At 43.4% G+C, this 14,418-nt stretch overlaps 1 protein-coding gene across 2 annotated transcripts in view; it reads left to right on the top strand.

The window, feature by feature from the left end:
• The window catches only part of mtmr11 (myotubularin related protein 11), a 58,849-nt gene that overhangs the window by 24,983 nt on the left and 19,448 nt on the right, over window positions 1-14,418 (top strand). For both annotated transcript variants that reach the window (XR_011183786.1, XM_015336671.2), the window contains exons 3-7: window positions 2,523-2,659; window positions 3,637-3,706; window positions 8,961-9,100; window positions 11,370-11,454; window positions 14,002-14,149. Coding sequence is in view for 1 of the 2 variants with exons in the window: in XM_015336671.2 (XP_015192157.2) it covers window positions 2,523-2,659; window positions 3,637-3,706; window positions 8,961-9,100; window positions 11,370-11,454; window positions 14,002-14,149 (580 nt within the window). In the remaining variant the exon portion in view is untranslated. The remainder of the gene's footprint in view (window positions 1-2,522; window positions 2,660-3,636; window positions 3,707-8,960; window positions 9,101-11,369; window positions 11,455-14,001; window positions 14,150-14,418) is intronic.

A 14,418-nucleotide genomic window follows, 5' to 3' on the forward strand; every position in this document is an offset into this window, starting at 1 on the left:
AAAGATATATTATAAAATATTGACATATACTGTAGGCGGCTGGAGCATTATTGGGAGACAGACTCACTGTTCCTCAGGCTGTGACAGGAGATCACGTACTGGGCTGCCAGATCAACTGAGTTCCCTCCTCCCTCTCCCAGTAGGATCGTGACCTGTTGTGGTTTTGGCAGGTGTGGGAACTCTCTCTCTCTCTCTCTCTCTCTCTCTCTCTCTCTCTTGGCTGGGGGTGCGGGAGTGCTGGCTGGCTAATTGTGCCGAAATAAATAAAGCGCCCTTTTTTTTACTCCACGAAGTCTGAGTCACTGTGTCCGTCCTCGCCGAACCCGAAATCGCTACAGTACACTACCAGTCTTCAAGAATCAGGCATCATTCGGAAACCACAAGTCACAGAGGGAATCAAGTGAAATATAAAACATTGACTGGGAGGGAGATACTGACCCTCAGTCTTATTCTCACAGGCTTGAGTACTCAGAGCTCATCACAGGCCTCTGGGAAAGCAGTAGTGATCCATACCCCTGCCACCCCACGAGTGTTGTGCAGTGAAATCCCTGCCTGTAAGCTCCCAGAGAGTCCACCTCCGTCACACACCTGCATAGTTTGTTCCAGACATCCACCACTCTCTGTGTAAACAGTTACTGTACCTCCCAATTTTATGGGTGGTTTCTGATTTAGCTACTGGTTTCGCTTTGGCTTTCTGAAAAGACAGGACAGCTATTCAATCCTTTTTTTTAATCCCAAATGAAAAATTTGCTCCACTCCAGTTGGCTACACCAAAAATCAGTCCAGCTAATTCTGCCAGTTGAATGCCTCCATATATTTGACACCTTTTTATCACCTGAAGCGAATACCAGATGCAAACGAGATTATGAGGACAGAACCCTGAACGTGCGCAGTTCCGAATCGGACTTTCGCCGGACCGGACCCTGTCCCTCGCTGTGCCTAAAGAGAGCTGAGCGTTGGAATGCTGACCATCTGGGAAGCTCTGAGAAACTCGCATCACAAAGATGGGGATTTCAGCCATTTATGATTACAAAATAACCACAGTGAGACACATGGCTGTCAGCTGTTGTTTTGTTTATAACAGCCTTTTATTTTTATTTTATTTTGGGGAATTTTTGCTTTGCATGGCTGATCTCTAACAAGCTTCTGTTTTGGGACAAAAGGCCCTCTCTTTTTCTCACAGCACAGAATTCAGGCATCTGTCGCTATGGAAACGTGGCCTAACTGGCGCAGGCCCTTTGTTTAGCTGGGACACAATTGACAAAGCACAAGTCTTTGTGGACTTTTCATTTTCCTTTCTTTTATGTGTTTATTTTGTTCTGGTCTGTTCTGAAAGGAGGTATGCAGCAACTGAATTAGCAGGAAGAGCTACACTTCGAGTGGAATTCTGAGAATTTGGAAAATGTTTTTCCAAACAACAATTACTGTTACTGTCCAAAAACAAACAAGAGCAAGTGAAATGAGAAGACAGAATCTCTGGTTCTCTGTGGTTATATATTTTTTTCTTCCTTTCTGCTTTGAAGTATTTTTACAGAAGCAAAAGAGCTACACAAATCAACTACAGTACATGGAACCAGTCAACAATAGATAGATAATACTTTATTAATCCCGTAGGGAAATTGATGTGTTACAGCAGTCCAGCCCAAGACAAGCAAAAACAGCGGTCTCATCTAGTATTTTCTTGAAGAAAGCCAGGGTATCTGCCTTAACAACAAATCAACATGTCCAATACGATTGGACGGTTTACTCCACACTCCTGCAACTTGTTGTGTACAGATATGATTCCTCTTCTCCGTTTCAAATGCCCTTACAAGTAATTTCCACTGCAGTGCTTTGGTTTGTGTTTCCATGTTGAATCTGAAGAAGTCCACTGAGCCAACTTTGTCATTGCCTTTAAGAATTTTAAATACTCACATATTTATCTTTTTGCTTCAAACCAATATAGGAGGTTCACAACATGAGCAAATTATGGTGTTTGTGTGCTAAGATTATAGCAAATGCAGTCTAGGAGAATGTAACTCACACAACTCACTAGCTATACAGCTACTGTTGGGGGTGAAGCTGGACTTCAATACAAGTTGAAATAGCTTCAAAATAAGTTCAAAATTCACTCCATTTGGCAGCTTCACATCATATGGAAGAAACATCCTGTTTGTGACATCTGCAGCACATGTGCAGGGTATATAATATGCCTTCTGCAGTATTTTGAGGTGTAGAAGTTTAAGCCGCTGGAAGAGGTGTTTGTGGGGCCAGCAGGGGGCGCTCACCCTGCGGTCCATGTGGGTCCTAATGCCCCAGTATAGTGACGGGGACACTATACTGTAAGCAGGTGCCGTCCTTCGGATGAGACGTAAAACCGAGGTCCTGACTCTCTGTGGTCATTAAAAATCCCACAGTAGGGGTGTAACCCTGGTGTCCTGGCCAAATTTCCCCCTGGCCCTTACCAGTCATGGCTTCATTACTCCGAATAATGAATAATGAAGAAACTGTGCTCCGTGCCCTCCCTGTTTCTTGCTGCCCAGGGGAGTGCGTGCTGCAGAGGGCAGTGCTGGTGAAGAAGAAGCTGTGGGAGGCAGGTGGGGACAGCAGTCTGGTGGGCACACTCTTCTGCACCCACTTCAGAGTGGCATTCCTGCCCGAGGACAGCCGGGTGGCTGAGGTGAGTGGAAGACCCCCACTGCAGCTCACTTACTGCACATCGTCTGGTATATCCCTTTGTGACATCTTGTCTTGCCCTGTACTGTATTTCTTATTCTCAGTTTTTGACTTTAGATTACCATCGCTTTTTGTGCTGGCACCTTATGTACACCAACCTGTGTGTGATTCTTCATTGCACTTACCCCAAATATTTTATACAGATCATCTTAGGTCAACTAATTACCTAATTGGCTCCCCAGATGATCTCTTGAATACTAGGGATTATTAGGAATAGACCTAATGAAATGTAGAAGTGGCTAACACAGGCGAACTTAGAAAACCAGAGACCTGTCCGTACAGAGCTTATTACTGTTACTCTCCCTTCTCCAACCTGGACAAAAGACCCGTGGTGTAGAAACACAGACAGCTACAAAAGCAGGTGTTATGCGCTGATATTAATAAGCAACGTGAATATTTTATTTCTGAAATTCATTGCAAATGATCAGTATGCTGATGTCTGTGAAAGAGCCGTACACTCTAAGTATTTGGACATGTTTGATCAAGCATGTCCATGAGCAAAAAGCTCATTAGATATAGGCTGGGAGGAAACACACTATGCCGTGTGGTAATGCATCTCCATTTTTAGACTTAATTTTTATACAGTGATATCACTGAAGCCCATCTGCTGTTTTAGTTGAAAGCTCCTATGATGATAGCATAATGTAACATTTAGAACAGTTACATACAGTATAATTCACATGCCCTCATATCTTGATCAGAAACCCAAGTTTAAAAAATCCTTTAAAAACCTGATTTCTCTAGAAAGCTCCAAAGGAGAATCCAGTAACCTAGTTTTCCTGAGTCTGTTCAAAGTGATTTATGCTGAACTCCATCCACACAGAATTTTCTCCTGTGCCAGGCATACTGTATCTTTCAGAAATCCCCCTGATATGCTTCCTCCTGCTCGCTGTTTAAGCCTGTATCTCTCTCCCTCTTCAGGACAGCTCCGATCCTGTGCTCCTTGGAGAACATGACATAGCCCTGGCATCCATAGAGAAAGTAGTGGCTGGTGAGACTCCTCTAAAACCACACCTTTACTCTGGTCTATAATCTACGTGATGTCCCACTCTTTTGTTTGTTAGTATATTGTGTATTATTTATTATATTGGTGTTTATATACTGATGGGAAAGAGGAACGCAACACCTCCTCCACACTCTGGCCCTCCCGTCTGCATAGAAAAGGCTGAAGAGTGACTCGTCTGTGAAGAGGACCTGATGCCACTGCTGACGCAGCCTCTGTCTGGCCCAAGCCAGTCGGGTGTGACGTCTAGGCGGTGTGAGCAGAGGGCCTCTGACAGGTCGCCTTGCTCTAAGGCCAGCAGCATGGAGCCTCACTGTCCTGTCACTGGTGGGGGCATTGTGTCTGTTGGCAGCTTCAGCAGGAGTACGGGGGGCAGATCTGAAACGATCTCTCAGATGGACCAGTCTGATGTGTCGGTCCTGCTTTGGTGTGGTCACTCGAGGGTGACCGGATCTTGGACGGTCATCTGTCCTGCCGGTCTGCTGAAACCTTCTCTGTTGGGACACAGTGGAGCGGCTCACTCCATAGTGTCTGGCAACGCTGGCACATGACATGCCTGCCTGCAGCATGCCAATGGCCCTCTCCTTTGCTTCTGATGACATTCGAGGCATTATGGAATGCACAGCAATTGGCCTTTTTCTTGCATTGACCTAAGCTTTGAATTAAGGCCTTTTTAAAGGTGACATGATCAGGCATTGTTCCACCTGGACCTCGTTGGGTAAAAGTGCACCTAACGAGCTTTTGTGTGACTGGCAAGTTGCAATGCCTCACTGCACAAGCTGTATTGCTGGTCAGAGGGCTTAAAACACATTGACAACTTTGTGTGTCATGAGAACATAAGCTATAACTATAGTATTCTCATTCCAGAAAATGTTGCGTTCTTTTTTCCATCAGTATAATTACTTACTTCACCATAAGATGCTAATTGACAAAACATGGTACTTTGCATATGGATGAGTTGGAACACACAAGGGAAAAGCTCGCTTAATTTTGTAATTTGTAGAGTTTAGTGTTTTAACACTAGATTAACAGAATTGGGCGAAGCTATATTTAAAGGGATAAGTACTTTGTAATAATTCCCCATGTCAATTATTTCAGTTTCTCCTACTGACATTTTAATTGGTTTCTCCCAATAATAGGGAATATACAATAGATTAGTAGAGAAATATATATACAGTAGTAATATATATATAGTATATAATATAGTATAATAGTTTAGTATAATATAATATATATATAGTATTATGGCAGCAGGGTGACAGTAGTTAACTTTGATCCTTGACTTTTGACCCTGGATTCAGTTCCTGTGGTATTACAGCAGCAATAACCCTACTTGAACTTTTATCACATTTTACTGTGTTACAATACAAAATTATAATTTAACTGGGATTTTTTGCTCTTGACCAACACAAAATACTGTCAAAGTGAAAACAAGATTGTACAGATCCTCCTATATTAATCAGAAATAGAAAATAACTGATTGCATATCCAGTGGCCCCCAGTTTATTCATAACACTGATGAAATAGAAACAGAGTATCGTGAAACAAAGATGTCCAGATTGGATGATGCATCTGGCTTAAAAGTTTCCACTATGTTGTTTTACTTTGTCATAATTAAAGTACAGAAGAGGTTTATACACACTCTTGTAGTCTGTATTTGGTGAATCCTTCTGTAATAAGAGTTGCACTGTAATGGACGCTTGGGCCTCTTGGCAGAGCAGAGGGAACCAAGTGTTTGGTACCTGTTAGAGTTCAGTGATTTCCCCTGTATTAACAAGGGCTGCTGGAGCCATAGATGCAAACCAACCCCAGAACATCACAGACCCCCAACCTTCAACACCAGTGTACTTCACAGTGGGCATGAGTATTGTTTAATGTGAACGTCATCTTTTTTCCTCCAAACGCAATGCTGATGAGCTTGTCCAAGTCATATGACCATTGTTTCAGTTGTCATTCAGATGTAGTTTCAAATGTAAGTTCAGGACAGCTCTGTGTTTCTGATTGTCCCTCAAATGCCACAGTACAACAGTGTCCTAAAAATGCCGGTCTGTCATGAAGATCTCCAGCTCTTGCCTCCCAAAGCACTTGCCTAGGACTGACATACAGTTTGAACTCTTTTTGGTAGAGTGGGATTATACCAGTTTTCTAACTATTTCGAACTAATGGGCCCACTATAGTGGAAAATGGTCAAGAAATTGAGCTTCTTAAAGACCTATCCCACAGCTTGTGGAAGTGATGAGCCTTGGCCTGCAGTCTTCAGAGATGCCTCTAGCCTTAACCAAGATGACACTCCTGAATGTCTCCTTTTATACCCCAGACAAACTGGAAACTTTCAGAGGCTGTAATGTTTCACTGTGCTTTCGAACAGCAGGACTTCTTGGATTTAATTTAGAGGAATATCCTCCAGGTTTACCCGTGGTGCTTTTATTAATGTATTGTACAACTCTTGCCCGTCTTCCATCTTTCCTTTCACCCTGGAAAGCTGCTTCATCGCCACCACTCTCTTCATTCAACAAACATTCCTCTGTGATTCCAATTACATTTACAATGTACAATTACAATAGTCACCAGCTGATCTGTCACCTTCTGTCTCTGGGATTGTGCTTCTTACACTCCAGCATTTAGGTGTGACTTGCCTTTTGACGTTTTGTTTTTCCCTTGGGTACTCATGTCTTTACTGTGTTTATTTTCCTTGTAGATTTTCTTTGGGAATCTTCCTCTTTCCTCTAAACAGTAGCTCAATAAAACAGGGAATTCTTTCCTGATGCCTGACACAGTGCTTGGTTCCCTTGTGAGGATTTATGAGCACTACTTTGTCAATGGACTGGCCTGTTTTAATTTTTATTTTCATGTACTGCTATTATCCCTTAATACGGCAGTAAAGGAAATGTTTACTGTGGTAAAGACATAATGTAAATGAGTGGGGTGGAACTGGAGCCTCGTGAAAGCAAGTCAAATGTGTGACTGGACAGTGGGGAAAATGTGCAGATTCATTCTGGACAGCTCTTGTAAGTGGCAGTCTGTAGAGGAATAGAAGAATGTATGTTTTTTCTGTGGGTTCTCTTGATGTTTCCTTAGCCAGTAGTGGTTCTAAAAGCAGCAGATCCAGAACTGATATAGACATAGCAGAGATGATACTGATACTAATACTAATTCCTTACACTTATATAGCGCTTTTCTGGACACTCCACTCAGAGCTCTTTATAGGTCATGGGGGATCCCCTCCACCACCAGCAGTATGCAGCCCCACCTGGATGATGTGCCAGTACACTCCCCACACACCAGCTCTCAGTGGGGAGGACAACAGAGTGATGGAGCCAGTTCAGAGAGGGGGATTATTAGGAGGCTGTGATGGGTAAAGGCCAGGGGGAAATTTGGTAGGACACCCCTACTATTTTTTTAATGACCACAGACAGTCAGGACCTCAGTTTTACATCTCGTCCACTGTAAATATACTTTTTACAGTATAGTGTCCCTGTCACTACACTGAGGCATTAGAACCCACAGAGACTCCTGGGTGAGCGCCCCCTGCTGGCCCCACTAACACCTCTTCCAGCAGCAGCCTCAGCTTTCCCAGGAGTCTCCCATCCAGGTACTGACCAGGCTCACACCTGCTGAGCTTCAGTGAGCTGTGAGCTGCAGGATGAAATGGCTGCTGGCATAGGAAGTACTAACAGAAGTAAAATTCTTTATTAAACACTTACAGTTACATTTTTGAAAACTTATAGTGTTCATTTTTTCACACTGAGATCAGCTTTTTTCTAAAAGGGTATCCCATAGTTAGAAAAGCTTGAAAGCCCCATTTCTACTGTTCAGGCTGGTTCCAGTCAGTCTGGCCCACAATGTGACAAATGTAACAGGGTTCTCAGAGCACTGAGCGAGTCCAGAAGTGACCCCCGCCCCCGAAATCTAGACAGTGCAGACGACCCAGCCTTTCAGTGTGGCATAGTTATCCGCTGTCTGGGGTTGGTGATCCCAGGAGCGCATAGCCCACGAGCAACCGGGTGTGAGTCCCCACAAGGGTAGTGAGAGCTGTACTCATCACAACAGGGCTTCATCATAGTCAGTAAGCGTACAGTTACTAGGACAGATGAGCTGCTGAAGTACTGCAAGATATTTGTCATTGGAGTGCCCCTTGTATAACCAATGGGACATAAGTCGCAAGAGTGACTACAAAAGTAGCAAAGGAAACTGCACCTGCAACTCTTAGTGTAAAGGACTTAACAGCTGTTCTCAGCTAATAATGAATTAGAATTGAAAGTGAAGGTCATCATGCGCTTGAAGAGGTCAGCTGTAAGGATGGGTGTTACGCCCCCAAGTGTCTAGGGGTAAAGGGGTGTAACATTTAGGATAATTTTTGGAAGCAGGTGGGTTCTAGTGAGGGGTTACGAAGCGTGATAACATGGGTTGATGCAAAGGTGATTAATTATAAGTTGAAAAAGTGACTGGTATGAAATAAGACACAATAACACTAGTGTAAGGAACTACAGTGGTGCCAAAGAAAAGAAAATAACAAACAAAATGGAGCTGGCTAGGAACGTGAGGGTAAGCTAATCTGACTACAAAAGAAAACCCGAAACACACGGTCTTCGGCGTCTTCAACACCCTAGCTAACCTCCACTGACTACCCAAAACAATACAAGACAAACGGCAGTCACCCGTACTAAACTAGTGACTAATACAAAATCAACTAAGTGTGTAGAATGTACCCAACAACCTAAACTAACCTAATACACAAAAGTTCACACAAATACACAAGTGAACTAGGAATACAAATAAGGGAAAACAAGAGTAATCAACAGGAACAGGGTACTAAGAACACAAAGGCTGAACATATAACACGTTAGGGCAAGGTAATGGCGAAACAAGGATAAACACAAACAAACGAAAGTACAAAGCCGAAGCTATACGAAAATCCACACACGCAAAGCAAAACAACAAACCGACAAAGCCGAAGCAAAAACCAAAAGCGAAAGCCGAGCGGGACCAAAGTCAAACGAAAGGCCTCTTCCTTCTGAAAGCCCCCATGTTTTATACTGTATAAGATGCAGTCTGATTGGCTGAGAAGCTGATTGATGATGATGTCATGTGGAAACAGTGGTGTAATGGTGGGCCAATGGGGGAGGGAGAACAATCAAAGGTCAGCAGTGTGGAACATAGCAAAAACACACATAGACCACACACTGGGACGTAACAATGGGTTTATTTTGTTAGGCTAAAGCACATGTCTTGTTTATTCCAGTGGGGCCCTCCAGAACAAAGATTGTGACTCCCAACTCCTCTCTCAAGTTCATTCCCGAGGAGCTGATCCTGTACTGCCGGGATCTGCGAGTGATCCGCTTCCAGTTCGACCGCCTGACGCCTGAAACCCAAGCAACAGAGGTGAGTTCGGACCTCAGATCCGCCCTCTGGAGTCAGGCCAGTGACAGGCACTGGCATTCCTGAAGAACAATGTTTCGGTTATTCTTGTGTTCTGATATAGCTGACATCAGATGACATCAATGGATACATCTATTCTACTAATGCCTCCTAACATAGAGGGTGCATTTTGTCCCTTGTGTTGTCCCTTTCCAACAACTGCATGAAACCTGTGCAGATTTGTACAGTGAAATGTGACATACATCCGAATGTGGCCATGGATATCACAATCAAGTGCACACCTGCATACGAGTGGACACCTCTGACATTTGTGCCTGTTGGTAAATAGACAGAAGTGAAATAACTTTGGTCTCATTTGTATGTGTAGAAAATGTTAAACGGAGGCACCTCAAGCATGTGTATTGTTCTGCAAATGAGTAATATGATTTGATTTAATGAGTAATTTAAGTTGATTTGATTTCTAAACAATTGGCACACAAGAGGAACTCACACCAACTAAGCAATTAAAGGTTCATTTTTTCACTCAAATGTTTTGAGAAAGGAAGGATTTTAATCAAAGTTATCTGGAGGCATTTCGATTTCCAGTCCTACTGTTACTAAAGTACTGAAAGTACGGTTGGAATCCAAGTTTAGGATTATGAGAAAGTACAGTAGAATCATAAGATAGGTTGCAATTTGCAGGTGACGTTTTGGCTCACATTTCCCATTTAATTGACAGCAGCAAATTGATATAAAGGACTTGTCCAACCAGCTCTTGAGGAAATCTGCTTCAACAAGCCGGATGGCTTGTTGCAGACACCTACAGTCCTTTGCAGATCAGTGTGTTCTCTTTTCTGATATATCTTTACTCCCTAGTGTCCACTCGTGTCATCAGGTGCTTGTTTAACAATTGGTTCTGATTCAGTCCTCTTTTGTTGTCGTCGTTGATACCTAAGGTTTTATATGATGGTATAAATCTTCAAACTCTTCTCTTTTCAAAGCTCATGAGGTTCTTCATCCTATTATATTTTGTTATATGTAGTATGTTATATTATAATTGTTATATTGTTTTATATCATGGCATTAAACTTGCTGACCTTGATTGAACTCCCATTTTTCTAACATTGCAAATAAAACTTTATTTAAAGTATTCTAAAAGCAACAATAGCAACAAGCCAGGATGTCCTGCTGGGACAGATTAAATCATACCACTCTTATAAAACATCAAATCCCATAACAGTGATTGAAACAGTGAAGTAATTGGTAGACTGATTGTGTGACCAACTGTGGAGGCTTCACAAGTTGTTGGGTCATCATCTAACTTAAAAGGTGACAGTTCATGGACTAGCGGCCAGCAGCCATATCACCCTGCAACTCACAACTGTCAGTCCACTGAAGCTCAGCAGGTGTGAGCCTGGTCACTACCTGGATGGGAGACCTCCTGGGAAAAACTAAGGTTGCTGATGGAAGAGGTGTTAGTGGGGCCAGCAGGGGGCGCTCACCCTGCGGTCCATGTGGGTCCTAATGCCCCAGTGTAGTGACGGGGACACTATACTGTAAACAGGTGCCGTCCTCTGGATGAGACGTAAAACCGAGGTCCTGACTCTCTGTGGTCATTAAAAATCCCAGGATGTTTCTCGAAAAGAGTAGGGGTGTAACCCCGGCATCCTGGCCAAATTTCCCATTGGCCCTTATCAATCGTGGCCTCCTAATAATCCCCATCTATGAATTGGCTTCATCACTCTGTTCTCCTCCCCACTGAGAGCTGGTGTGTGGTGAGCGTTCTGGTGCACTATGGCTGCCGTCGCATCATCCAGGTGGGGCTGCACATTGGTGGTGGTGGAGGGGAGTCCCCATTATCTGTAAAGCACTTTGAGTGGAGTGTCCAGAAAAGCGCTATATAAGTGTAAGCAATTATTATAATTATTAGTGCATGTTACCCACTATTTTAGTCTATACTGCTTTACAGGAAAATAAAACTGCAAAAAGAAGAAAAAGAGCACAGGCTCAGAGATCAGAGAATGGTGTTGTTAAGTACAAAATCAATAAAAAAATGTATATCTGTTGGATTCCACTGCTAAAAAAATGATGAGGCAGAATTTTATGTTCTAAGGAGACAAAGATCCCAAATACATTTTACCAAGAATTTGAAAAACATTGTTCAGAAAGCTATATTTGCAAAATAAGAGAAGGCCAAAGCTCAGCGAGTGCCTGTCCTTCAGGGGGCTGATTTCCAGAGACCACGCCCACGTGCCATTGTGTTTAATCTGTTCTTCTGTCCTCTCCAACACAGATAACGTGTGCCATTGCAAAGACCTACCAGCCTCTGAAGCCTGGTGCCCTCTTCCTGTTCCAGACCGCAGCCCTGGGCAGTGTGGGTAAGTCACCCAGGCCAGAGGCCGTCATGTGCGCCCTCTTGCACGGCCACCAACGCACGGATAGATGTCCAGAGCTTTACTGTAGCGAAGGAGGCCACAGGCTCTGTTTCGCCTGTGTTCCCAAGCCTTGTGGACACATCAAAAACAAGGAAAATCAATCAGTCAGCTCCATCCACCTATAGATGATCGTGTCCATAGTGAGTGTGGTCAGTGAGGAATCAAGGGGTCTTTACCTTGAACGCAGAGAAAAACGTCTGTCCCTGAGACTGCGTTACTATCTTCTGCCTGGGGCTGGATTTCTTTTGTTTCTTTTTCATGTCTTGTTGGCTGATCTTTTTTCTAGTTTCTTTGTATTCATTTCAGACATGAATGCTGTTTTTGTGCTTTAGAACAAGAAGGATACTGAACAGCACTGGCATTCGCATGTCTTCAGTTATTTAATGCTTTGTTTCATCGTGAACCGATTACAGCAGTTATTTTGATGGTTGTGCTCACTGGGTCTTCTGCATATGACAGCAGCAAGTCCTGCAGATTCAGAATCCTCTAGCTTGATCTAGTCCAACTGACACTATTGGTGGTCTCCCTTCACTTGCTTCCAGAGAACAGAAGGACTGATCCCAGTTTTAACACAACTTTGCACCTTCGTATCTCAGTGAGCTCCAGGTTTATTTTGGCCAACATGCATCACTGGGTGTCCAGACTGTCATTTGTTATCCTAATCCATCGAGGACCTCTCAGGATTTGGCCCTTCCAGTCTCCTTGATATAAAGCACATCCTCATTGCTAGATCGTTGCCAAACATACAGGGGATTAGAAAGTGAAAATTCTGCAATAAAGTTACAAACAGGAGAAGACCATTTGCCCCATCTTGTTCATCTGTTTGCTAGTAATAATAATAATAATAATAATAATAATAATAATAATAATAATAATTGCTTTCACATTATATAGCACTTTTCTGGACACTCCACTCAAAGCGCTTTACAGGTAATGGGGATCCCCTCCACCACCACCAATGTGCAGCCCCACCTGGATGATGCGACGGCAGCCATAGTGCGCCAGAACGCTCACCACACACCAGCTCTCAGTGGGGAGGAGAGCAGAGTAATGTAGCCAATTCAAAGATGGGGATTATTAGGAGGCCATGATTGGTAAGGGCCGATGGGAAATTTGACCAGGACGCCGGGGTTACAGCCCTACTCTTTTCGAGAAACGCCCTGGGATTTTTAATGACCACAGAGAGTCAGGACCTCAGTTTTACGTCTCATCTGGAGGACGGCGCCTGTTTACAATATAGTGTCTCCGTCACTATACTGGGGCATTAGGACCCACTAACACCTCTTCCAGCAGTAGCTCCTTGGTCAAAGGCTCTTGCCTTGCATGAGCAGTCCCAGGGAATCTGCCTCTACACTTAGGTAGGCACTTTGTTCAGGACCCCAGGGCAGTTTTTCAGACACATGATTCCTGATTTCAGCTCTAAAGTGCCTCCACTTAGTTTCCAGCCCTGTCCTTGGGTCATAGGTACAGTGCTGGCCCTGACGTAGTCTCGAAGGAGGATGACTTTGTTAATAGCTCTCTGGATGTTAAATACTTGTGTCAAGTTCCTTGTAGTCTCTTCTGTTCAAGACAAAAGAGATTCATAAACGATAAATGCAAAATGGGAAACGCTGAGCTAGAAGAGCCTTCTTATGAGAGAGATTTGAAATATGCTGAAACAATAAAAAATGCAAACAAAATGTTAAGCTTTATACCTGTAGTAAAAAGAGTAAAATTAAATATTATGTACAATTTTAGTTACAACTTTATAGAAAGGAATTGCTGCTCTGGAATCAGGGGGCATAAAGGACTTAAAGGAATGTCCTGCACAGATGGTCAAAAGATCAGAACCTTATGAAAAGAGAAGAAGAGAAGACTATTAAGCAATGTGATACATGTATTCAAAACCCTTAAAGCCATTAACAAAGTCCACCCAGTGGACTTCTTCAGAATTACACAGTGAAACACAAACCAAGTGGAAACTACACGGAAGTGCTTTTTAAAGCAAGAATAACTTCTTTACCCAAAGGGTTGCAGTAGTATGGAACAAGCTATCCAGCCCTGTGGATGAAGTCAGGGAAACAGCTAATTGTGATCCTTGGATCAATGATCTACTGGTTTGTTACCTTTCTTATGTTCTGATGTTCTGCTTTCTTTGTGACCAGGACTGCAAGTAAGATGAATCTTCTCTCCTGAAAGGGAAAGCTGATCCTCCTTGTCTTAGATTAGCGCTACTGAATTTGTGGCCCTTCCATTCTGCTCCATTGCAGTACTTCAAAGTAACCAGCTCCTTTATTGCTTTATAAATCCTTCTTATGGTCAATTAAATAATCAAGGAACTCTTGTTGCACAGTTGTGTAGTGGAGTGGAGGGTTTGCAAGCTGAGCAGACCTGTCTTTGATTCTGCAGTCCGCTGGAGATCATGGAGCCAGGTGTTCAGCCAGTGACAGGAATGATGGCTTATTTGAGGTACAGGGTGCAGACAACTTCACTCATGCTGTTGTCTCACAGAGATGAAGCAGTTCCTCAGTAACCGCCAGAGAGACCCCCAGATGAACTGGTTCGAGGGAGCTCGGGACTGGGAGAGAGAGCTGGAGAGGACGGGTGCCACCAGCTGGAGGGTCACTGCCGTGAATGACCGCTTTGAAATGGCTACCAGGCATGTCCTTTTGACCTTTGACCTTTCAGAGCCAGTCCTCCCCAGCAGCTGTGTTTTTCGCTTGGAAGCAGAACTAAGGAAATTCCATTCACTTGATTCAGGGACGAAAATACATTTTCTTAGCTGCAGGCCCTTGTAAGACAGCCAGTCACCAGGTTCTTGTTATTGCTCTCTGCTTGTTATTTATGGGAAAACTGCACAGATCCACACATGGAGTGAAAGTAAAGGTATGTAAGGATTTTGAGTTGATTTTTCTGCTTCATCAGGAT

The sequence above is a fragment of the Lepisosteus oculatus genome, chromosome 27 (genome assembly GCF_040954835.1).
Source record: "Lepisosteus oculatus isolate fLepOcu1 chromosome 27, fLepOcu1.hap2, whole genome shotgun sequence".
NCBI lineage: Eukaryota > Metazoa > Chordata > Actinopteri > Semionotiformes > Lepisosteidae > Lepisosteus > Lepisosteus oculatus.